At 31.6% G+C, this 25,539-nt stretch overlaps 4 protein-coding genes across 7 annotated transcripts; 3 read left to right on the plus strand and 1 right to left on the minus strand.

Annotated features, from left to right (window-relative positions):
* Nucleotides 1-5,006: 5,006 nt before the first annotated feature.
* On the minus strand, nucleotides 5,007-7,484 carry LOC121209655 (NEDD8-conjugating enzyme Ubc12). Of its 2 annotated transcripts, none has more exons than XM_041080672.1 (6): nucleotides 7,375-7,484; nucleotides 6,267-6,380; nucleotides 5,957-6,065; nucleotides 5,763-5,841; nucleotides 5,555-5,671; nucleotides 5,007-5,474 (listed from the first exon to the last, which is right to left on the minus strand). In XM_041080672.1, the coding sequence occupies exons 2-6, from the start codon at nucleotides 6,373-6,375 to the stop codon at nucleotides 5,337-5,339; spliced, it is 552 nt and encodes a 183-aa protein (XP_040936606.1). In that variant the 5' UTR covers nucleotides 6,376-6,380; nucleotides 7,375-7,484; the 3' UTR covers nucleotides 5,007-5,336. The 2 variants fall into 2 exon arrangements, with proteins under 2 accessions (XP_040936606.1, XP_040936607.1); XM_041080673.1 differs by lacking the exon at nucleotides 7,375-7,484 and adding an exon at nucleotides 6,989-7,365.
* Nucleotides 7,485-14,970: 7,486 nt separating this feature from the next.
* Nucleotides 14,971-16,765, plus strand: LOC121209656 (geranylgeranyl pyrophosphate synthase, chloroplastic). Its single transcript, XM_041080674.1, has one exon. It carries the CDS (start codon nucleotides 15,381-15,383, stop codon nucleotides 16,497-16,499), a length of 1,119 nt encoding a protein of 372 aa, XP_040936608.1. The 5' UTR covers nucleotides 14,971-15,380; the 3' UTR covers nucleotides 16,500-16,765.
* A 2,329-nt stretch (nucleotides 16,766-19,094) lies between these two features.
* Nucleotides 19,095-22,207, plus strand: LOC121209657 (pentatricopeptide repeat-containing protein At2g01390). Its single transcript, XM_041080675.1, has 2 exons — nucleotides 19,095-20,029; nucleotides 20,783-22,207. Exons 1-2 carry the CDS (start codon nucleotides 19,300-19,302, stop codon nucleotides 21,787-21,789), a joined length of 1,737 nt encoding a protein of 578 aa, XP_040936609.1. The 5' UTR covers nucleotides 19,095-19,299; the 3' UTR covers nucleotides 21,790-22,207.
* A 1,105-nt stretch (nucleotides 22,208-23,312) lies between these two features.
* Nucleotides 23,313-25,231, plus strand: LOC121209658 (cold-regulated 413 plasma membrane protein 1). 3 transcript variants are annotated; one of them, XM_041080676.1, is made up of 4 exons: nucleotides 23,313-23,871; nucleotides 24,612-24,719; nucleotides 24,805-24,875; nucleotides 24,962-25,231. In XM_041080676.1, exons 1-4 carry the CDS (start codon nucleotides 23,780-23,782, stop codon nucleotides 25,186-25,188), a joined length of 498 nt encoding a protein of 165 aa, XP_040936610.1. In that variant the 5' UTR covers nucleotides 23,313-23,779; the 3' UTR covers nucleotides 25,189-25,231. The 3 variants fall into 3 exon arrangements, with proteins under 3 accessions (XP_040936610.1, XP_040936612.1, XP_040936611.1); XM_041080678.1 differs by having other exon boundaries at nucleotides 23,315-23,871; nucleotides 24,612-24,714; XM_041080677.1 differs by lacking the exon at nucleotides 24,612-24,719 and having other exon boundaries at nucleotides 23,315-23,871.
* Nucleotides 25,232-25,539: the final 308 nt, after the last annotated feature.

Consider the following 25,539-nt stretch of genomic DNA (forward strand, 5'->3'; position numbering starts at 1 on the left):
CCTTGAATCGTGCCTACATTTAAGCCATCATCTAAGTAGGGTTATGAATTTTTTTTTTAAACTTGTACAATATAGTAATTTTATAGTAAAAACGTAGTACAATGCCTTTGTCCCTCATTGGGTTCGTGGTGTCAAGACGAGAGCGCGTGTGGCATGTTAAAAAGAAAAAATGGAGGAGAGAAAATAATTAACCCATTAATTAAAGAAACCTAACCCACAAAATACACATCTATAATGAAAGCTAAGGCAAACCCTTGGCCTGTCATTTTCACTTTCTTTAAAGTCTACACAAAAAAACATTAGATAAAGTAAGGATTATATTCCCCATGTTTAAAAGCAACAAATCTTTAAAAACAGCTAGGTTTGTATCTTTTGGAAGGGGGTATTTAATAATGATTAAAAGATTCCACACTACTCGATTCACTCCTTAATTAAATCCCATAATTTATTACCCAACATTTAAAATAAAATCGTACAAAAATGAAACGTGTATGGAGGACAAGTGGATTTGTGGCAACGTTTGGTCCATGTAGTGAATATATATTTTGTTCCCAAACTTTTACGAATCCCAAGCTGTCTTTGTTTCCCTTGATCAATGGATGCCCCCTCCCCCTCTCTCTTGCTTGGTCACATGATAACCATTTATACCACTTAGACGTATTACATATTTAAATCATATTCTCTTATTCATATCGTGATAGTAAGGAATGGTTTCCCTGGTTTTAAGTTTGATTATGTTCGGTTAGTACGTGTTGGGCAAGGTGTGTAGTATGGGATAGGGTAGGGAATCTGGGTAGATGGTAAGAGCTAAAAGGCTGCCTTGCCTAGATTGCTCTTATCAGATGCTCCTAGATCCGAAGACAATGGTATATGGCGACCATTTTTTGTTTCAGAAATTTTGGAGCATCATTTTTTTGTTGGCAAGCCCTTCACCATGGCATTGCCACCTATTTGTTATCTTTATAAGAAATTTATTTGTTTCTGATTTATGGAGAAAAAGAAGTTTACCTTATATTGTAGAATTTTTTTAAACCTCAAAGTTGAAATTTTCATATGATGTTGGGATTGAACTGTGTTGGGGATAAATCTGTATAAGTAACGAACAAGTAAAATAATGAGAAAATTAAAAAGATTAAACATAAAAATTTTACGTCAAAAAAACTCTTCCGAATAGGATAAAAAATCACAGGTAAAAGAAAATTTAACTAATAAGATAAAAATACAATATAGAGATAATCAAAACAAAGAAAACTCATAACCTCGAAAAAAAATCCTTTAAATTGAAACACAAAATTATCGTTTAACTGCGTTATTTTTGTATTTAGGTCTAACTCACACACTAATCCTGATGGTTGTAGGGTGACTTATATAAGCTACATGTTACTTGGAGCCCACTTACTCTAGATACACTTTAGATACTAATTGATATAATATACTATTAAATGCTTAGGGTCTAATTAGAAAATAATCTCAAAATTGTCGTACAAAAAATTAATTGCATATTTTCATATCTCGTCCTGACATTGGCTACTCTTCGCGATGTTGTGTTTTCTGATGTTGCGACGTCACTCTCTGTTATAACCTGAAATACGAAGCATACTCCACAAAATATTAAAAATTTATGGTTAAGTTGAACATAAAACAATATTGATATATGATGGTGATCAAAACATCAAGTAAAGAATTTTCTGGAGAGTCCTAAGAAAGACATTATTTTATGAGAGCATTGCACCAAAACTTGTGTATTTTATAGACCCATGTTCTAGAAAATTTACGATATTTTATAGTATTAATCTTTAAAAAATCAATAAGTTTTGCACATGAATGATTAACAGGTTGCCACAAAATGTGGATATGGTTCTTGCCTAATCAAAGAGATTAGTGGATTAATCAATTGGATTCTTATGTCATGATTATATTATGATATTCTGATGGATTTAATGAATTTCATATATGTTATTTATGGGACGACCAACTATAGTCTCATTACAAGAAACTATGAGAACGACAAACATGCCATATCCATGGCTTACATGTTAGAACCAACAAAATCAGTGGTTAAAGTAAATTATCTACACAATTCAAATAAAATTGTTTAACTTGTTGAAATATTAAACTATTATTTTTTTATTAAATTATCATTCGATCGAATCTAAGTGGAACTTAGACAAAATTTTAAAATTTTAAATTGATCCAACTCATAATACAATTGATATTTTTTATTTAAATTTTATTATAAAATATTAATATAAAATAATTTTAAACAGTAAGTTAGTAACCATGACCTCGCCTAACCTAAATAATTTGATCCTTTGGATATTTGATTGAGGAAAGGAAAATCTTGTGACAGACAGTAATAACGCAAATGATAGGGGCCATTTGCCTTATAGGTCTTATCATTTTTCCTAACAACATGGTTTTGGAGGCCCATTCCTCGCTTTATTATGATTCAAACTCGATCCGCTGGACCCTTTCCTCTGCCCCACTCCGGAATTCAAGAAGCAAAATTCTTTTACCTATAACATGGGCCAAGCCCAATTTAACATGCCTTGACCGTCAACACTTACGTGTTTTCCAAGCTAAATCATGATTTCAAGTGCGGATGAACAATACCCAAGATTTTAACTTAAATTTGTAACTTCTCACTTTTCTATGATTAATTTAGATGTCAACTTTTAAATTTTCTCTTCATTTTTATAATTTTTAAATATAATTTTATATTAAAATTAATATATACAATTAGTTTATATTTATTAACTTAAATTCAGTTAATGTATTATAATATTAACAAATTATCGTAAGTTATTTTATTATTTTATATTATAATTTAAAATAAATATTTATTAATATCAAAATAATAAGAATAACATGACATCACCATAATAATGACATGAAAAAAATTATATGTAATTTTAATATCTAAAATATAATTTATATTCAAAAATTAAATTATATTAATTACTTAAAAAATATTTAAATTCTATATTTCATATATATATTAATAATATTAATGAATTTAAAAATCATTTAAAATATCTTACTTTTTTACTTTAGCTGCAAAAAAAAACCTTAAGAAAATACAAAAAAAAAAATCAATTAAGCTCTTACATTAAATTTGTAACCAATTAAGTCTCTGCAGTTAATTAAAATAATCAATTATGCCCCTCTGTTAATGATTTTCGTCATTGACCACGTTCACCATTAAAATAAATTGGGGAACCAATCAGATGGTGACATGTGGTAGCTTATGGTTTAATCTAATATTTTCTCCTCTACAAAATTTTAAAAAATCATTAAAAACAAAAAAAATCAAATATTAAAAAATACTAAAAAGGAAAAATTGATTTAAACTTAAAAAATTATAAATAAAATAAAATAAAATTTAAAAAATCATAAAATATAATAAATTATAAAATATATATATATAATTAATAAAATAATCAGTTGCATCGATTAGATAGAAACTGGCAAGGCTATCGACCCAGCCATTAGACCAATTGACTTAGGAATCGGATGGTTTAACCAATCCTTTTTAATTTTTAATGTTTTATTTAATTGAATAGAATGAATCAGTTGAATTGGCAAATTGGTGACCTGACCAGTTTGACCACTGGTCTAATTTTGAAAACCTTGATTAGAATATTTCATTCTAATATATGTTAATAGTTGAATAATGAAATTTTGGTTTGATAAAAATATTTTTTAAAAAAATCAGTTCAACCGCTTGATTTCCAGGTCAACCGGTCTAATGGCTTCCTCCAGACTTGTACCCTTGCCAATCTCAAGCTAACCAGTGCAGTTAAAGTTTTTATGAACTTTTTTGTAATTTTTATAAATTTATAGAAATTTTAATATTTTAATTATATTTTAATTTATTCTTTTTTAAAAGAATTCTAATACTTTTTTTTATTTTAAATAAATTTTCTTAACTATATATATTTATAATGTATTAGATTTTTTTTATGTTCTTATAATATTTATAAGTTTTATAATTTTTAATACCTATTTATAAGTTTAATAAGATTATATAAATTTTAATATTTTTTAAATATATTTTTTAATTTTCTATTTTTATGATTTTTAATATTTTTTATGAAAAAAATTAGATTAAACCATAGGCTGTCATGTGTCACCATATGATTGATCCATCAATTTATTTCAACAGTGGATGTGGTCAATGACAGAAACCATTAGCGAAATGGCTTAATTGATTATTTTAACTAATTGCAAGAGCTTAATTAGATGCGCAATTAATACAAAGGCTTAATTGTCCTTTTTTTTTTCATTTTCTTAATTTTTTGAGTAAACACATAAATTCTTAAATCAAACTTTCAAATAGGAATGGCAACGGGGAGGATATTTTCCTGTCCCGACTCCGACCCGAAGCTTGACCAATCCACCCCAACTCCACCCAACCTTGATTCTTAAGAAAAAAATTCATCTTAAACTCCAACTCAAAATTTTATATAGGATCCAATTCCACCCAACCTGATCCAACCCAAATTTAATTGTTTCATTTTTTTTTTAATTTTGAAGCAAATAAGATTATATATTTTAACTATTTTATTTTTATTTTGAAGCAAGTTCCAATTTTTTTTAGTTTAGACTTAAAAGTTTAATATATTTATTTATATATGAAATTAAAAAAAATTAAAATATATATATTAGGAGATTTTTATAAATATCTTGAATCGGGATAGATTTACTTCAAACCCGATCTCGACCGAATTATTTTTCTAATTTCATCCAACCCTATCCACCCTGAACTAGATTTTTCAAAAAAAAAAAACTGATCCTGACAGATCAGGTTGAGGCTGAACCCATCGGATTCAATATTTTTTGTCAGCCTTACTTCCAAAAAACACTTTAGCCTTAAATCGCCCAATCCAAACCAGAAATAACTTTATCCCGAAAAAACTTAAACATGAAATTACCTGAACTCAAAAAAAATCCGAATCCATTGTTCAACAAGCACATCGGATATCATATCATAAATAAAAAATAGGTGCAAGAAACAAAGACAACATCTTGATTTTCAGATTGAGAGGCATTAAGGAAGAATATCATGTTCTAAGCCGGTGCATAAAATTCAGTCTATCCTAATTCTACATTTAAGATGATAAATGCCACACCAACATACAATATAGCATTAGGAAAGCTAAAGTAAAACACAACTAGAATTTCAGCTGCTTGGTCTTGTAGAAAATATTTCACTCAGATTCACTGAGAAAATCAAAGGGGATGACAAAGGGTAATTTCCAGACAAATTATACAACCCACAGAAACCCAACTGTCCATAACATAGCGAGTTTGCGCTTTCAGCTACCTCGTAAAAGCTACATGCACCGTGGGAAATAGGTTTGCCCCACATACCCACCATACATAGCCCTTTTCACATTTGATTCAAACATCTTCGGATTATCCCTCAACACTGCAGCAGCATCATGATTGAGGGGATCCTCATAATTTGGCTCCTGCACACAATATGGAAAGATTTGAGTATCAGATAGCTGAGAAATCATAGAATTGTTGCCATAAATTCACTAGGCATTACCGTGAAAAGATGGTATAATCCGTAGATTACAGTGTTTATATTTAGCACTGGTTTCCAGTCTTCACGCAAGATGTTTAAGCAAACATTTCCTTCCAAGTCAATATTTGGATGGTAGACCTTGGTTTATAACCAAAAAGCAAATAAGACCATAACATGAATGCGGTAAAGGAAAAAGAGGCCTAGAAGTGAATAAGATGAGCCAGTCTACCTTGGTCTTGCATTTAACTTTTGGTGCCTCATGCGGATAGATGGGAGAAACTTGGAAGGAGAACAAAAACGTGCCACCGCTACAAAAACGGAAGCCAGTCAGTTGAATACTTGTTTGTGTTATTAACAAGAGAAATGAATGTATATAGAATAGCATCTCTTTCCCTGTAAATTGGAATGAAAAAAGTTCCTTACAAATAATATCCTTCATCAGGTCGAATTGAAACCTCGAAATTCATCAGGTCATCCTTTCCATTTGGAAATGATATGGAACATGATTTAGGAAGGTTCAGCTCAGAAATGTCTGCAAGTAACATGAAGCTCACATTTACTAAGTACTAATTCAATCCTAGATCAAACACGGATCTTCTTAAACCCAGTAAAATTTCAGTGCTTGAGCAAACTACATTAACCTCATTTAAGATCTCTCTCCTTCATAAAGGTAAATCAACTAGCAATACATATTTATAAACTGAATCAAATTCATTAAACAAGGCATGCAAACCTTTGTGTAAACGCAACTCCCCTGCAGATTGCTTTTTGATAGGTGATCCGCCATTTGCGTTTTTAGCAAGTTCTCTCTGCTTTTCCTTTACTTTGAACAGCCGTATCATAGCTCCTGCACAAGTATTTTAAAATTGTAAAACAAACCCATTAATTTCAATAGTCGATAGCAGAATTTAAAACAAACCCATTAATTACATCAACAAAGTAATTCCATTTCAAAATCTAAAATAAACCACAAAAAAACGAGATACTTGTGCTTCATAAACCCTAACTGAAAATTTTTTGATTAGTACCAAGTCAAAATCTAAAATAAACCCTAATTGAAAATCCTGTTTTTGTTCTATAATTTGATTTCATACTTTTTCGACTGTTGTATGCAAAAAGGAACAAAACAGAGCACTCTTTTAACCGATTAAAGAAATGGAATCAGTATCACACAATAGAATTCGAGCAGACCACTTCTAATCGACTTTACTTACAAAAAGAAAAAAAAGCCTTTTTCTTCATCTTTGCAATATAAATTTAAAAGGGCAAAACAGATTCAGAATTGAATTAATTTGAAACAGATCGTATTTCAAGATAAAGCTAAATGGAAACAAATAAATCTTAAAATATTAGAGCAACTTAACAGATTTAAGTAAATAAACTTAACAAACAGATGAAAATCGATTATTAGAAATGTGAAAATTAGTGTTTTGGTTTTATCAGACTGTGACGAACCTGCTCGATGAAAAGCCTGAGAGAAATTTGATGATTGTAGAATCCAAAAGAAAAAATGGAAATGAATTATGAGAGAGAGGGGGATGCTTTGGATTTTATGGATGTGGCAATGAAAGTAGATGAAAGAGTTGCTTTTTTTCAACGCTATATTGTGGAATGAATGAACCCTTTTTGTTTTAAGAATAAAAAATCAAATTTCAAATCTATTTTGTGTTAATCCAAGTAATTATATTTAATATTCTCAATTTTTTGTACTTGATTTGAAGATTTTTTAATTTTTTGGGTTCTTTTCTAAAGAATGATGAAGAATACTACGTACCAACTAATTGCATATAAAGGTCTAATCCGAGTTTTATCTAAACTGTGTGCAGCAGCGTAGTACTAACCTTATGTCTAGCTTCATTTATCAAGAGATGGACAATACAAGATCCTGAACAGTCACCTTCAAAAGACAAATCTTGAAAAAGAAAATAACATCTTTTTTTTAACTATTTAAAGTGCACAAATAGCTGCCCTGGCTTCCACATGAAAAAGGGTCCTACATTCTTTACTTCAATCAGCTAGCAGGCTAGCCCTCAATGGATCCTTTAGATTCCATTGTACACCCATTGTTGCTATTTTTGTCTTGACGTGAGAAATTGAGTTTGGAAAATGTAATGAAAAATAAATTTAGAGAAAAATTAGAGTTTTATTTTTTTAAATAAAAGTTTAACTGTAATATTTAAGGGAATAAATAATTAATTAAAATTGTATATTTTCGATTTGTTTAGGATGAACTCTTCGATCGAAATACTATTAACATAAATATTATTAAATTAATAAAATACTATTAACGTAAATATTAAATTAAATTTAATATTAAATCTATTAAAATAATATTTTTTTGGAATAATTAATCTGAAATCAAATTTTCTAATAGTCTTAATATAAGTGTAATTCTTCCATTGGTCAACTGTCGAAGACTCACCGTCACGACTATTTTTCGGCCATTAGAATGTTGCCGTCGCAGCCGTTGGCATCTTGAATTGGTACGATTTTTGCTGGTTCGGTCCGGTCCAGTCACCAGTTGGATCGTCTGACCAATTTCACATACCATGCCTGGTTCGACTAGTTTTTGGGTTTTGTTCTCGATTTTTGGGCTCCTGAGCCCAATTTACGATCTTAGGTCCATTTTCCAAGTTCAATTACCTATTAGGCCAATTTTCTGACTTGAAAATTAATTTCTAAAAATATCATATTAATTTTAATTAACTTAATTTTACTTTAATAAAATTAATTTTCCCAAAAATGACATAGATTTTTCAAATTATTTTTTTAAGAAAATTCTTTAATCAAATTCTGGAGTTTGAACAATTCTTACGACCGCCTAATTTAATTCCAAATCGAATAAATCAACTCAATTAAATTATTTTCAAAGTCGTAGAATTATATCTAATTCAAATCCAGCTCGATCGAGCTTTTATTGAACTAGCAGAGGGACTAATCAGACATATACAATTAGACTCTAGTAATTACAGTTATTTCTGGAAGCACCGTTCCGATAATTTACAATTACTTAATTTTGGAGTTAGTCCACAAGAAGTACCATAATTGAAAACTCCTTATTGTATGTTTTTTACGAGAGCAATTCATCCAAATGTTTTATCCAATTACTTCATTATGTGTGTGTTATCCTCATATGATATCATTGATTCATTTGAGTTAAATCCGTTCACTCAATACAATCCTATTTTATCTCCTTGTCACAATTTGTCTTTTTAATGATTAATATAATTACTATCAACAAATGATTTTGATAAATTACTCGTTCGAAAACTAGCAACCCATAACCATGTTCCATATTTATCAATCCACGCAATGTCAATGAGAAGATATCATTAACTATTTAATTAAGTTATGAATTTCATTGTTGTTAATAAAGTGATACCATACACAAGTTATGTACCTAGCATACCAACTATCTTAAGAGTTATACACGCATAGTTAGCGACAAATAATCTTTCTTTAACATTTGAATTAAATAGTTAGCGACAAATAATGTAACGCCCCCTTACCCGAGACCGTCGCCGGAGTCGAGCACGAGGCATTACTAAACTTATTTGAGCACTTAAACAAATTCGGACAAGCTGTCCAACTGCGTCATAGTTGCTTAAAAATTCATATCTCGAGTTCCGAAACTCAAAATCAAATTCTGTAAATTTTTCCTTAAACTAGACTCATATATCTATCTACTAATTTTTTTGTACAATTTTTGGTCGGGCCAATTAGTACAGTTTATTAGTTAAAGTCTCCCCTGTTTTAGGGTTTGACTGCTCTGACCTCTGTGTATTACGAATCAGATATCTCCCCGTACAGAGTTTCAATGACTATTCCGTTTGTTTCTAATAAAACTAGAATCAATAAGGAATCTGTACATATAAAGCATAACTTCTAATTATATTTTTACAATTTATGGTGAATTTCCAAAGTTAGAATAGGGGATTCCAGAAATCGCTCTGGCCCTGTTTCACAAAAATTTAAACTTCTCATAAAATATAACTCATATACCTGTTTTGTTCCATCCATATGAAAATAGACTAATAATTCTTCAATTCCATATTTTATTCATCATCTAATTGTATCTCTACTATTTTTAATGATTTTTCAAACTCACATCACTGCTGCTGTCTGAATCTATTTTATGGTAAATTTTGCCTATTTCATGGTTTCCATGGATTAGCTAGCAATTTAGCATACATAACACCAAATATGATCATGATTAGCCATTTCAATGGCTAATAATTACCAAGCATTTCCACACCACTAAATATCCATATCATAAGACCATATACACAAAATGATTATAATGCTATACATGCCATACTCAAAATATACAAGCCATTATGCCAAGATGGTATACGGATAGTGTGAGTGGGCCTCCGACTGTTCCCGATTACTGAGCTGGCTTGTCAAAACTACAAGGAATGAAAAGGAGGGAGTAAGCATAAATGCTTAGTAAGTCCATATGAAATTAATAAGCAATTACCAACACGCTTTTAAGATAAAACACCACAATTGTACAATTATACATACTCAGCTTAAACTGTTTTATCGAGATACATTTACTAAATAATTTATTTCTGGAGCTACGAAACTCCAAATTAAGTTCCATTAATTTTCCTTGAAACTAGATTCATGTGCCTTTCTCCCATAAAATTTCTAGAATTTTTGGTTTATCCATTTAGTACAGTCTACTCATTAAACTTTCCCCTGTTTCACTGTCCAACAATTCTGACCTCTCTTCACTAAAAATTATTTATCTCATAATTCGGGACTTGGATGATGTTCCCGTCTATCCCTCTTGAAAATAGACTCAATAAAGATTTTAAATATATAAATTAAAACTCATAATTATTTTTGTACAATTTCTAATGATTTTCTAAAATCAGAACAGGGGATCTCGAAGTCATTCAGACTCTGTCTCACAACAATTTAAATATCTCATAACATAAAATCCAATTGCATGTACCGTTTCCTCTATATGAAACTAGACTCATCAGGCTTTAATCTCATATTTTACTCAGCCCGTAACTCAATTTCCACAATTTATGGTGAATTTCAAAAGTTACACTACTGCAGTAACCCAAAACTGCTAAGGCCATATTTATTCATTCACCACTATTATTCACTAAATCCATAAAATATCATTTCATCCATCATGGTAAGAACACATAATTATGCTTCATAAGCATAGATCCATAACCTCAATGTCATCAAGTATCAAGAACTTATTCCAAATTGTGTCATTTTCATAGTATTCACCAATTCTTAATCTTTTCGGGCCATTTTACATTTTCGTTCATAATCAAATTAGGGAACGATTACGGAATTGAGTACCTCATTATCACAATGCCATAGTAAAACTATGGTCTTGCACATAGTCACATATCACATACCGAGGCCATAGCCCAGTCATGGTCTTACACGAATCACGTATCACACTGATGCCATATCCCAGATATGGTCTTATACAGTAGCACATATCACACCGATGCCATATCCCGGATATGGTCTTATACGGAAGCACATATCACATTTGTCCGAAGCCATAGCCCAGCTATGGTCTTATACGGAAATCATATTTCACATGCTGTCATGGTCCAACCATGGTCTTTTCCGTCAATTCGTCTTAGCCACTGAATGAAAGTACTCAAGTCCGTTGTTCCATTTAATTTGTACTTTTGTTCAAATATCATTTTACAATTATCACAGTTTAATGACATTTTATATGCAATAATATACTATATCATTAATGAAATTTTCATTTCAAAACATTAAATTACACATTGCATTATTAAAAATCATATGAACTTACCTCGATATAAAATATTAGCAATCGAGCCTATTCCTCGTAAACTTTATTTTTCCCTCGATCACGCCTTGAATCTCGTTTCTCTTGATCTATAATATAAATTATTTCTACTCATTAGCATTTATTTGATTTCTATTTCACTTCACAATTTATGCTGTTCAAATTTCAAAATTGCACTCTTACCCCAAAATTTACAATTTTTTACAATTTAGTCCCTACTCAAATCACCCATAAATTGAACTAATTTTTCTCAATTAACACTTTATTTTATCATTATAAACTATTTCACAACCTTTGATATTCTGAATTTCAATACCAACATCTAATTCACAATTTTTTTCACAATTAGGTCCTAAATACCATTTTCTATCAAAATGACTTAACAAAACAACCTTAATAAGAAATTAGAACTTCAATTTCATAATAATTCATCATAAAATGCCCTTACTCAGCCAGGGGAACTTCCAATTTCATCCACCAAATCAAAAACTAATGAATTAGATGATTGGACCTAATTGTAAAAGTCACAAAAACATAAAAATTACTAAGAAAAAGTAAAAATTGAACTTACATGGTGCAAAAATATGAAAAACCAGCATAGGAGACCTGCTACAGCATTTCTGGCTGAGAAAGATGAAGAAATCTCTAGATTTTTCAATTACATCATTATTTAATTACTAACTTTTATGCTATTTCCAATTTTGCCCCTTGTTCACATTGTTTTCTTGCTTATTTTATACCCAAACCGTCCAGCCTACCTTTGGGTCTAATTGCTCTTTAAATCCATCTTTTTAAATACTTAAGCTATTTAATCACATCTCACAAATTTTGCACTTAGTTCAATTTAGTCCTTTTCACCTAATTAATTACTGAAACCTTAAAATTTCTTGACGAAACTTTAATACTAACTTATTTACACTCCATAAATATTTCTAAAAATATTTATGGCTCGGTTTATGAATTCGAGGTCTCGATACCTCGTTTTTATTCTGTTTTATCTACAACTTCCTATACTACATAATTTCATTTAATATCCAAATGACCAAAATGCCCTTACTACTAAACTTTCCAAAAATTCCATCCATGTCCAATTTTTGTCCATAGACTTACAAATTGGTCAAATTGCTCTGTAAGGACCTCTAATTAATAATCTAATTCAATTTTATGCAAAATGCTTCTAGAACACAAGTTTTGCAATTTATTCAATTTAGTCCCTAATTTCAAATTAAGCACTTTATGCATAGAATTTCTTCATGAAATTTTCACACAATCATGCAATCATATCATAGACCTCAAAATAATTATAAAAAAAAATTCTTTCTATCTCAGATTTGTGGTCTCGAAACCACTATTCCGACTAGGCCCAAAATTAGGATATTACAAATAATCTTTCTTAACATTTGAAATAAATGCTAACTTTGATTAGTTTACGGAATTACGGACTCATTTAGATTATTTATTAAAGTAAATTGTCTTTCTTGCAATATAAACATTCTTACAATGTCACTTATTATCAGTTTGAACTTAGACAATCAATAAGCTAATATTTACTTGTCACAATTTTACTATGCATGCTAAGTATGAAAGATAAAAATATAAAAGATATAACATGAAATGTAAAATTTATTTAATTATCATTAGAATATATAAAAAATAATTACATACTATAATATGAATACATTTCCCAACATTAAATTCCTTAAATAAAAGTGTTCATTTTCCAGTTTGCTCCTATATTACTCCCCTATGCTGAGGATTTGGAGCTTCCTCGTGCAAGTCGCCATTTCCACTCTTTTCAGATTGTTGGAAGTGATGTTGCTTCACGTTTGATCGTCCAATATAAATTGATGTTATCTCATTCGAAACCCGAATTGGTTATTCTTGCGCCCGTGGACCATTGTTTTCGTGATTTCATATCACTTGAAACACAATCCACTGTCCATTATCCTCATTTAACATAGATATGACTGCCCTCTTAACAGAGGACTTTAATTTTGCTTGGGACCTCAACAATCCATAATTCATTTAAGTTGACCTTTGTCATTTGTTGGCTGCTATTCATTTCATAGAAACTTTAAAAAAAAAATTTCATATTACGTATGTTTATATTTGACACTCACACTAAAATTTAAATAACACATTTTTTAGTCATTTCTCCATTTTGTTAATAGATATCAAATTCATAGTAATGGGTTTCTCTCCTACCAAAAATTAAAAAAATCTCTTAATAACAACATGATTTTCTGTTTTGATGAAGTCCAATTGAAGGAAAATATATAAGAGAAATAAAATGAATGAAGAAGGTTCACATTATAGAATGTCAAGAGCATGGACGAAGACAAATGAATGTTAGCAGTCGCTCTGGTCCCCAAAAAAATAGTGTATTTGTTATTCAGTTTCTTAAATTTTTATAAAATTAAATATTAATATAATGATAAAATTATACTTTTAACATCTCGAAAATTTATAAATAGTATCGGAGCTCTAAAACAATTTCATGATTTCGAACCTGTCAAAATCCTTATTAAACTTTTGAATATCTTCTCATTTTTCAGTGAGTGGGAGCTGTATATACATATTTCTGAACAAATATTCTCTCTTTGATGTTCATGAGACAAGCCATGTAACTTTGTTGATACTGCTCCAACGAGGAAGAACGGGTGCTAATTTTCCACCCAGATTCCAACGAGTTCAAAGAAGCTCAATCAGTGGTTTAAAGTAGTGTAGGCGTTCCAATTAGTGTCAATCCCAAGATAAACTGGTTTTGATATTTGTCACTAGAAAAGGTAGTGAGAAATTAAAATATAAAAAATATTAAACATAATAAAAATTTTAATTTATGTATTTGTTCTATCGAAAAGTCAAAATTTAAATTATTGGGAATCGAATGTGTTGTTGTGAGAACCTGATTTTAGTCTTAAAATAAAAAAAATTTAATCTAAAACATTAAATTAAAATTTACAATGCATTAAAAAAAATGTTCCGATGCTAAAGAGACTATTAATATGGAGCTTTCAGTAGATTTATCATTTATCCTTAAAGCATTAAAATTTTATAAATTTAGATAAAGGACCACAACAATAAAATTAATTTAAGCGAGAATTTAAAAATAGGGTAAATTAAGAAAAAGAAAAGCAAATTTCTTTTAGTAAAGTATGTCATTTTTTTAATATATAAGAAAATAAGTTGATTTTAAAAAGAAAATTAAAAAATATTATCTGTTTATGTATTTGAATACGTGTTTTATAAAATATATATTTTTTAATAACTCGGCACATTAACTCATTTATTCAGATGATTAAATGTTTGTGATTTTCTCTTTTATTTATATTTATATTTTTCATTTTAGGTTGTTTTTAACTTTTTTTTTATTTTTAATTAATGTATAACATAATGATGAATATAAAAAATATAATTTTATTATATAATTTCATATTTAAAATCAACTTATTTCTTTAAATAGGAGAAAAAACTACTTACTCTGCTATTTTAAAAATTACCTTTTTATCTAATTTACTCTTTAAAAATATGCAATATTATAATTTTTTTTTAAAAAGAATCTGTTAAGAAACAATAAGAATTCACGGAGTTGCAAGGGATAAAAGAACTCCCATTTATGTACGGCTGGGATTGTAAAGAAGCCAACGTTACACGAAGCTTTAAAACCTAATCTCCATATCCTATATTTGTCGGCTTCTCTTTCCACCTCCATTTCCATATTACCATATAATGCTCAATACTCATCCGTTTCCATTCACGTATACTGCTCATCCACTTCCCCCCACTTCCCCCCACATATCCTTCATTTCCCAGATCTGTGCCACTTTTTACTTCTTTTTTTTATTCATTTTATGCTATTTTCCAATGTCCCAACTCCCCATACCCATTGCTTGACTTCATGATCGGTTTTTGTGTTTTCATAGTGGAATTTGCATTGCAAAGATTTTGGTTTTTTTAGCTTTCATTGTAATTAGCTTGTTTTTGCTTCTACATCAAACAAAGATCCCATCTTTTAAATACCCAAGAGAGGAAAAGAAAAATATGGCTTCGGTGAATCTGTGTTCTTGGGTTCAATCTTACTCCATTTTCAACCAAGCTTCTAGATCCAAATATTCTCTTTTGCCCAGATCCCTTCCATTCAACCCCCTCATGAATCTGTCATCTTCAACCTCCAAAACCCGCGGCTTTGCATCTATTCCTTCAATTTGCTCGGTCATTACCAAAGGAGACGCGGTCAAGGAAGAAGAAGAACAACAGCAGCCTCAAAACCCAAGCTTTGATTTCAAAACTTACATGGTTCAAAAGGCCACTATGATTAACCAAGCCCTGGACTCTGCTGTTTCACTCCGTGAACCTGTTAAAATCCATGAAGCAATGCGTTACTCTCTTTTGGCAGGTGGCAAAAGGGTCCGACCGGTGCTTTGTTTAGCTGCTTGTGAGCTTGTTGGTGGCCAAGAATCCATGGCTATGCCAGCAGCTTGTGCTGTTGAAATGATTCATACTATGTCTTTAATCCACGATGATCTTCCTTGCATGGACAACGATGATCTTCGGAGAGGGAAACCAACTAATCACAAAGTTTTTGGTGAGGATATCGCTGTCTTAGCTGGGGATGCTCTTTTAGCTTTTGCTTTTGAACATGTAGCTGTTTCTACAGTTGGTGTTACGCCTGGTAGGATTGTAAGGGCAATTGGAGAATTAGCTAAATCTATTGGGGCTGAAGGGTTGGTGGCTGGTCAAGTTGTGGATATAAATAGTGAGGGACTAACAGATGTGGGGTTGGATCATTTAGAATTCATTCATGTTCATAAAACTGCTGCTTTGCTTGAAGCTGCTGTAGTTTTGGGGGCAATTCTTGGAGGTGGATGTGATGAAGATGTGGAAAGGTTGAGGAAATTTGCAAGGTATATTGGGCTTTTGTTTCAGGTTGTGGATGACATACTTGATGTGACAAAATCATCTAAGGAATTAGGGAAGACTGCAGGAAAAGATTTGTTGGCTGATAAAGTCACTTATCCAAAGTTGATTGGGATAGAGAAGTCAAAGGAGTTTGCAGAGAAATTGAGAAGTGATTCATTAGAGTTGCTCCAAGGATTTGATTCTGAGAAAGCTGCCCCTTTGATTGCTTTGGCTAATTACATAGCTTACAGGCAAAACTAACTCTTTTGTTTTTGTTGTTGTATAATTCTTATTCTTGTTGGTTTAGATGAGGTTGAATTGTCTAAAACATTTGTTTAGACGAAAAGGCCTTGATTTGATGCTTCTTGTTATGTTTGATACAAAAGGCTTTGTGAAAGAAGCAGGAGAAATAGTTCTAATGTTGGATGTATTCTTCTACAAGGATGATAATGATAGAATTTCGTTTTCTCTTTGTTGCTGTAATTTATATTATATAGAATTCCCATTAAATTGGGATTTAATTGTTAGTTCTTCCTCAATTGTTGGTCTTATGAGTTCTTACATGTATGGTGATCTCTATAAAGAATAGTTGTATGGAATTGAGTGTTTGAATTTGGAAAATTTTCATTACTGTCCACGGCTTATGTATGGTACTGCAGATTTTAGTTTATCAAGGGACAGATTAGGCATATTTTGTGACAAATTGCCTGCTGTAACACTGCCTCTGCAGATCCTTCCCCATTTATTTGTAGGATACTATCAAGTTAACAAATGCATCTCGATCGATGCAGTTCAATGAAATGAAAATTTTCAGGACAAAGCTTGTACTGCTCTAATGTTATATTCAAATTACTTATTGGATATATATTTGAAATGTTTATTACCTGGTAATGGTATTTTCTGGCTTGTATGCATATATAAGCTAGAACATGATCCGTGTCGGTTAAAGTGGAATCTCGAGGTAAGCAATGTAAAACGAGATGTTTGTGAATTAACTGAAGCCAAGTGGTTGGAAGCTGCAGAATCAAGCTGCAGTAAAGTTGAAACTTAATGCTAATATGGTATTTATGTTCAGTATGGTAGTTTTGCTTGGTTACTTGATGCTGTATTGCTTAATTTGAGGGCCAAAAGTGCTCTGATCCTGGGCAGCTATGTTACTTGGATTTGGGTGCATGTGTCGTAAACAGGTAGTTCAATGTTTTAAGGTTCGTTTCTGTTAAATTTTAAGGGTTCTTGGAAGATCATATCCCATACTTATATGTTGGGTATCGGACTAGGACATTTTCAAGAAAAATAAAGGGACAGAGCAACATAGTATGGCAGATTCTAGCTAGTTGTAATTGTAATCTGCAACTTTTGGGTATAAGGATTTCATTTTCTGCAGGTATTTGATTTCTGGGATTTGTCTGCTGCTATTAAAGTAGTAATGCATGTGCATTTATCTATCCCAAGAGTCCTAGCAGTTGGTTCTTTGACTCAATTTTCACCAATGCTTCTTGCCTGTGCAATTCAAATATCGGATCTACTTGCCCTCCAGGGTCAGCTGACTTGCAAATTTTAATGACCATCAGATGTCTCCCCCACATCATTGCACGTTTGGTCATCATTCCCGCGTACTCTAACATCCCCTTGAGGCTTTGTCATCCAAAAATGATTTCTCCTTTAAAAGAGTTCTTTTGCTTTCACAAGGATTCTCTTAATCTGGTGGTGTTTGTTTCGATCTGAGAGAAGCTCCCTTTTGGATGACAAAGCCCCGAGACTTGTGAGTGTCCAAAATGGACAATATGTTGAGTGCTGTCCAAATTTCAGAATGTGCAGCAATTGGGAGAGATGTACGAATCCAGATCACCACATAAATAACATGTTGATCGGTGTGGTTCTTGCTCTTAGTTGAGATGTTAGCAGTTGAGTCTTTCAAGAATAAATCTTGGAAGGATATTGTTAAAAACGTGGCATCGTTGATCAATGGGATGGAGATCAGAGTATGAAAGGGAGCATTAGGCAATTCTATTTTGATTCGTCCTGGCAAACTATTATTACTATAACTAGCAAGATTTCTCTGGTTTTCCCCACGGAAATTTAATAGCGGTTGTAAGTTGTAACATGATGTTATGATTGAAATTTTCTGTTTTTACTTCTTTTTTCCTCCCTTAATATCTTTGGCATATGCAGCTTAAGGATAATGAAATTTGTATGTTCAATGAATTTTGTCATGAAGATGCTTAATTCAAGGGCTTACATGCTATGAGGATTTAAGATAGTATAGATATAACAATAGGAAATGAGAAATTGTTAATAGCTTGAGCAAAAAAAAAAAAGAAAAACAGAAAACCCAACAAAAATAAGAAGAGGAAGAAGCTCGAAACTTGAAAGTTCTCTATCAAGAAAAGAAAATCTATCAAGAAAAGAAAAAAGAAATGTAAACTCTGAAGCTTAGAACTTATTGACAATGAATCTGGATTGAAAATTTTAAATTCATTGGTTGACATTTTTAAAATTTTATTATCAATGTCGAATTTAGGAACTAATATTTTTTTAAAAACGCATTTTTTCTGCTCAATAATATATGTGGTCTGAAATTTAATTAAGCTTCAATAATATTGTCGGATTAAAATAATTATTCAATACTTAAGTTTGATTTAATGTTTAATTTAGTATTTAATTTTTTTTGTTCTAATTTAGTATTTAAAATTGTTTCAATATTTAATTTAGTATTTAATTTTTTTAATTTGATATTTATATTTGTATTTTTCTTAGTTAAATATATGAGTTTACATTTAAGTTTAATTTGGTATTTAAAATTTTTTTATCCCAAAAAATAAGTACAAGTTTTTATTGTGCCATGTGATGCGGGTTGGTATGGGAGGTACCAACTCAAGTACCAAATTGAAAATCTTCTCAAGCTTTTCGACATTTTGTATTGGCCTCAGCCCTCAAGCCTTTCCAGGTTAAATAAATCAGCAGTCTACCAGCCGGTTGTCAACTCTTCTCGGCTCCTCAGCCATTGGGATTAAAAAGCAGAAGCATTTCCATGAAAAATTCTCATCTGTGAGCTCACTACATGTTGAGAATAAATTATCTCCATGGACTTGCTGCAAATTTCAGAAATTGGAATCGTCCCCTCAATTTTTTACATTCCCTTCATCAAAACAAACGCAGAACACCACCCACCAAACATAAGTTTACCAAAGCCTTGAAAAATCCAATGAAACCATTTGATGTTGAGCCAAAAGTTTACATGAGAGACACGATCTCAAACATTTACAAAATCCTCAAGTACTCAACTTGGGAATCGGCTGAAACCCAACTGAAACAGTTACCCATCAGATGGGACTCTTTTACAGTCAACCAAGTTCTCAAAACCCACCCACCAATGGAAAAAGCTTGGCTTTTTTTCGACTGGGTTGGTAAAGTTAAAAGCTTTAAGCATGACCAGTTCACTTACACAACAATGCTTGACATTTTTGGAGAAGCTGGGAGGGTTTCATCAATGAAGTATTTATTTCAGCAAATGCAAGAAAAAGGCTTAAAAATTGATGCTGTTACTTATACTTCGATTTTGCATTGGCTTTCAAAGAGTGAAGATGTTGATGGGGCCGTGGAAACGTGGGAGGAAATGAGAGGAAAAGGATGTTTTCCCACTGTTGTTTCATATACAGCTTATATGAAAGTTTTGTTTGATAATCAAAGAGTTAAGGAAGGTACTGCTGTTTATAAGGAGATGCTTCAGTCTGGTATTTCTCCAAATTGTCACACTTATACAGTGCTAATGGAGTATCTCTTTGGGGCTGGTAAGTTGATGAAGGACTATTTTCAGTATTGCTGGCTTCCTGTTTGTTGATATGTCTAAATGAGATGCACAATTGCTCTGTTGCCTATAATGACGTAGCTGGTTGTAATTTAATGACTGTATATGTAATTTACACGTTGATAGTGCATCAAATATAAAGTTAGGATGTTCATATGCATAGGTAACACCACTTTCATGGCCTTGTATGTTTTAATTAATGAGGAATGAATGTTTTGTTTATGATACTCTCTTTGGTTCATTTGAGAGATTTTAAGGTAATGAGAAACACCAATGTCAAGGGAGGGGAGGAGAGCCCAAGAGAGCATGGTTGGATCTTTTTGTTCAAACAAGGCCTAGTTTGAATGCTTGTAATTTTCTTGAATCTTTTTGTGGATCTGATTTCATGCTTCATATCCGAGCATGCTATCTATTGAAAACTCGGATTATCTAAAACTCTTGAAAACTTCAGCATTATGGTAGATGCCCAAACGGTGTGATGACTCGCATTCATAGGCTCTTCATCTTGTTTATTTTAAGATCATATTTTAAGTGGTCACAATAGTACAATTAATGTGAAGGCTTATATCTGAGTTTGTCAATAGTTTTCTTTGATCAAGAAATGTACTTGTACAATTCTTTTTTTTTTTTTTTTGTGGTTTGGCATAATAAGAGATGAATGAATTTGCTTTGGCTATACCTAGCTGTCTTTCCTGGAGTATAATGCTTACAAGGATGATGTTGGTGGTGGATCCAGGCAAGTACGAAGAAGCCCTTGAGATTTTCAGCAAAATGCAAGAAGCCCGAGTTAAGCCTGACAAAGCTGCATGCAATATTTTGGTTGAGAAATGTTGCAAAGCAGGGGAGACATGGCCAATTATCCAAATCCTTCAGTACATGAAAGAAAATCATCTTGTCCTCCGGTACCCCATATTTCTATTAGCTCTTGAAACTTTGAAAGCTGCTGGCGAGAGAGATGCCCTCCTCAGGCAAGTTCATCCTCATATCTCTGTTGAATGCATTGACAATGAAAGAGTAGTTGAGTATAAAAGAAATGATTTTGAAGATCCTTCAAGTTTAGACAGAGGACTAGTGTGGGTTCTTTTGAAAAAGCTAAATCTTCAAGCTGTTGACAGTTTACTTACTGAATTGATGGATAAGAATATAAAGTTGGACTCTGAGCTGATGTCCTCCATCGTACATGTAAATTGTGGTCACTGTAGGGTGGGTGGTGCTTTATTGGCCTTCAAATACAGTGTGAAAACAGGTATAAAACTTGAGAGAACAGCGTATCTTGCTTTGATAGGCTGTTTAATACGATCAAACAGGTTTACTGATATAGTGGAGATAGTTGTGGAAATGACTAGCACCGGACATTCTCTTGGAGTTTATCTAGCTTCACTACTAATTTATAGGCTTGGTTGTGCTAGAAGGCCAACTTGTGCCGCAAAGATTTTTGATTCACTGCCTGATGATCAGAAATGTGTTGCTACCTACACTGCTTTGGTTGGTGTCTACTTTGCTGCTGGCACTGCTGATAAAGGACTTAAAATATACAAAGCAATGCGAAAGAAAGGGATTTATCCTTCTTTAGGCACATATTGTGTTCTAGTAGCTGGTCTTGAGAAACTCGGTAGAGTCTCAAATGCAGAAACATACTGGAAGGAAAAGAAAAGCCTACAGAAGGATGCTTATTTCCGTGAATCCATTCCTATGGAGGAAAAGATCTGTGACCTCCTATTTGCTAGAGATGTGGTATCTTGATGAACTCGTCAGATTCTATTTGGAGATTCAATATCAATCGTAAGACGAAGTTACCGCTACTATTTTAAGGTGTTCGTGACTCAAAATCCTGATTTTATTTGCAGACTCGTTTTAATGGAAGTGTTTCCAATGAAAGATTACTGAAATTCTAGAGGGAAAAAGTGTGGTTGAATTAGTCCACAGATTCAATCTATTTGCTGTTGATCATTCTGATAGGGACTTGTTGATGACATGTTGAACAAATGTGTGTTACATTTTGAATGTGATCCCAGGTGCCAGTAATTTACAAAGGCTCCTATGGTCTGTGATTCTTGATGAATCACACAACATTGACTAATCTTCTTGTAAATCTTTTTAACTGCAATAGCTGAAACATGGTTAAACTTCAATTATCATTTTGTACACTTACATTTTTTAACATTTTCTTTCTATTATTATTTCAAATTAGAATGATTTATTTTTGTTCATAAAAATAAAAAATGATTATATTTCTTATTTTGTTTTTCTCCCACTTTTCTCTGCTATCAAATATGTTAAGAATTAATTTTCTTTTCATTTTTTCGGTCTCTGTCTATTTCCCTACTTTTTGACTGGATAAGCATATGCTAAATATGCATCTTGATATTTTTCATATATATATATATTTATATATATTTATAATTTAATCTTTCTACTATCATTTTAAAAATTAGTATTTATACTTTTTTTAAATTCAAAATTTAAGGTTGAATTTTAATGCGTTTAAATTTTTTGTTAAATTTATTAATATGACATTTTGCAATTAAAATAATATATTTAGCAGTTATGTAACAAAAAATAATTGTGTTATAATGAAATTGAATTTAACATAAGAATTTTAATAGTTTTAACAATTGAATTTATATTTTTAAATCTGAAAAAAAAAAGAGACTAAATTTATTGAAATAATTGTAAAGAACTAAATTTTAAATATACAAGGAGTATAAGAACTTGAAGGATATTTTACCCTTAAATGTTTCAAGTTATATTTATTACATTGGCTTTCATGTTTATAATAAAAAAAATTATCATAAAATTGAGTTCGAACTCCTAAATGTGATTAGTTTTACAAATTTACTTGGATAATAATAGCATTTTCTTTTTTGGACTTCGGATAATACTTTTAATTTAATAGATGTAGACCCTAAATCTTCCCACTGGATTTTTATTCTCAATATTGTTTTTAACTCCATAGCTTTTAACATAAAAAAAAATATTATTTGATATTTAAGTTTGGCTTCAATTTAATAGTTGAGTTTAATTTTAATATTTCATTTAGTACTCAAATTAAACAACATTCCAATAAAAATTTCTCATATGCGCTCTAGTAATGAAAAATATAGTTTCTTAATTAGAACAAAGAAAACTTAGCTATCAAATTTAATATTGAAACCAAACTTAGGTATCAAATTAAAAAATAAAACTTAGGTACCAAATTGAATATTAAATTTAAACTTAGGCATCAAATAGTATATTAAACCAGAAAAAGCTATTGCTTTTGCATGTTTAACAGATAGTCTTACCATAGGCAAGATAGTGACTGAAATGCTAATGGCTAGAGTTTTATGAATGTATCATTAATTTCCTTTGTACCTTTCCCTTTGTTTGATGCTGTGGGCTATCCGTAGGCCTTAATTTTGGAGTTTGGAATAGAGATTCAGCTTCTTCTCCTACAAAGCTTTTAACTGAATTTTCATTTCCATTTTTTCGTTTTTCTCCTACGAAGAACAGGGAATAATCATATATCAAGATCCTTATCTCAAACATGCAAGGGCTACATATCTGCCACGTGGCAAAAATTGTGGGTAGACAAAACACTTCGGGTTCTGGATATCCCGACCATGAAACCAATCAGGCGACAGAAGCCAACATCGTATTTCCAAAGCTCTGTTGAATGACAAGACTAGACTTTTAACTGGAAGAGTCTTTTAGAGTTTTGATAAACATTACTTCAAAAAAAAAAAAACGGAATATGGAGATGAAAGTGAACAGTTTTTCTGATTTTAATTTTGGATCTACTGGGGCTCGATCCGCTTTTCAATGGGGTGGCACCATTTTTGCTTTGTGAGTTAACACACTTCTTGCTTGCTTTATTTAGCTTTCTTCGCCATATTGTTGCATTGATTGTCTTCTCTTTCTTTTTTTGTCAATTTGGGGTTGGCAAAGTTAGGGTTCTTTTTTTTGGGGGGGGGTGGGGGGTGGGGTGGGGTTTCTACAATGGTTCAAAGATGTTGATTTGGTTGTATAATCAAGTAAAATATTAGTTTCTTTTCCTTTAATTTTAGATGAAAACTAGTGATATTCTCCTTAACCAGAAATGCTGGCAATCTGTTGATGCCAACTGGGGTACTCTTCTTGCATAGGATTTCAATAATTCAGCTACTTTTGCTGTATTCTAGGATTAAAGTTTGAGGATGCTTTGGGGTTTAAAATTCTTAGAAGGATAAGATAAAGGATTAAGTTTTGAAGGCTTTTGGGATGCTGAAATTCTAACAAGGATTGTCATATCGTCATACTTGTCCGAAGATAGAAATGGCGGTTCCTCATATGCATCGATATAAATGGTTTAGGATCAGAACCAGGCCTGCTGGAAAAGAAAGAGTAAAGAGATACAAGAGACACAATTCATCAAAAATAGATTGAACAAACTACACAATACTAAAAAAATAGAGAAGAGTTTGTTCGATCTCTTGACTTCATTATTTAATTATTGTCATGCATGCCTTGAACATGCTTGGATAAGCAAGTAGTAGTATGTGATATATGAACAGATTATTTTTGTATATTATTTGCTTTCTCTACAGATTTTTATTACTCATGAACCGAATAGGACAGAGATCGCACATGCTGACTAACCTTCTAGTATTATATCTCTTCGCCAGTTTCCCAACTGTACTCTTCAAAATCGTAAGGTGCTAGTCGATATACAATATCGATCTCAGTTGATTAGTATCGGTTTCAGTGTTTTATAGTGTTATATTTACTAAAATGATGCAGAGGCCAATTTGGTTGCTGGGTTGCATTTCTTGCTGTTGCTTTGCACCTGTTTTTTCCAGATACCTTTCCAGGTTCGAAACAAGATTTTAAACGTATGCACACAACTGTTTTACATCTCACTTTGGATAATGATATTCTGTTTGTTGACTGTAAACAGTTTCGCGTTTCATCCTGTTTGTCATTACGCCAGATTGGTTGGCCGATAGATTTCGAGATGACATTGTACCTGGGATCCTGTGTCTTGTAATCACGATTTTAGTTACCCTACTTGAAATCCGCGGAGTCGGAGGATTACAGAATTGTGAATGTAGTTGTTATTGTTTTAGTTATTGGTTCGGTATAGCTTGCTTAGTATGCATTACGATATTGTATCTTGCCATTTAAAAGTATTGAGAAGTTCAGTGGGAGAACATTGTTTTCATTTTTACTTTTGCTTGGGCTTTTCTTATAGCTTCTCAATGTGAATGAACTTTTTCAACAAATTAGAATGTCTTCTTGCTTGGATTTTTCTTCACTTCATATATTTTCGGAACATCCATATCCATAAAATTAATTAAAAACTTGTCGATATTTGAATCTATTTTTCATCCCGAAGCCTCTCTGCTTCATTTGCCCTTGATATAGGCATAAAAATCTAGATCCAAATTTGAAATGATCTAAACTCAAGTGGTCAAAACTTGAAATGATTAACACACTTGAAAACTTGAACTTTTCTGACCGTTCCGACAGTCGGAT

This window comes from Gossypium hirsutum, chromosome A11 (genome assembly GCF_007990345.1).
Source record: "Gossypium hirsutum isolate 1008001.06 chromosome A11, Gossypium_hirsutum_v2.1, whole genome shotgun sequence".
NCBI classification, from domain to species: Eukaryota; Viridiplantae; Streptophyta; class Magnoliopsida; order Malvales; family Malvaceae; genus Gossypium; species Gossypium hirsutum.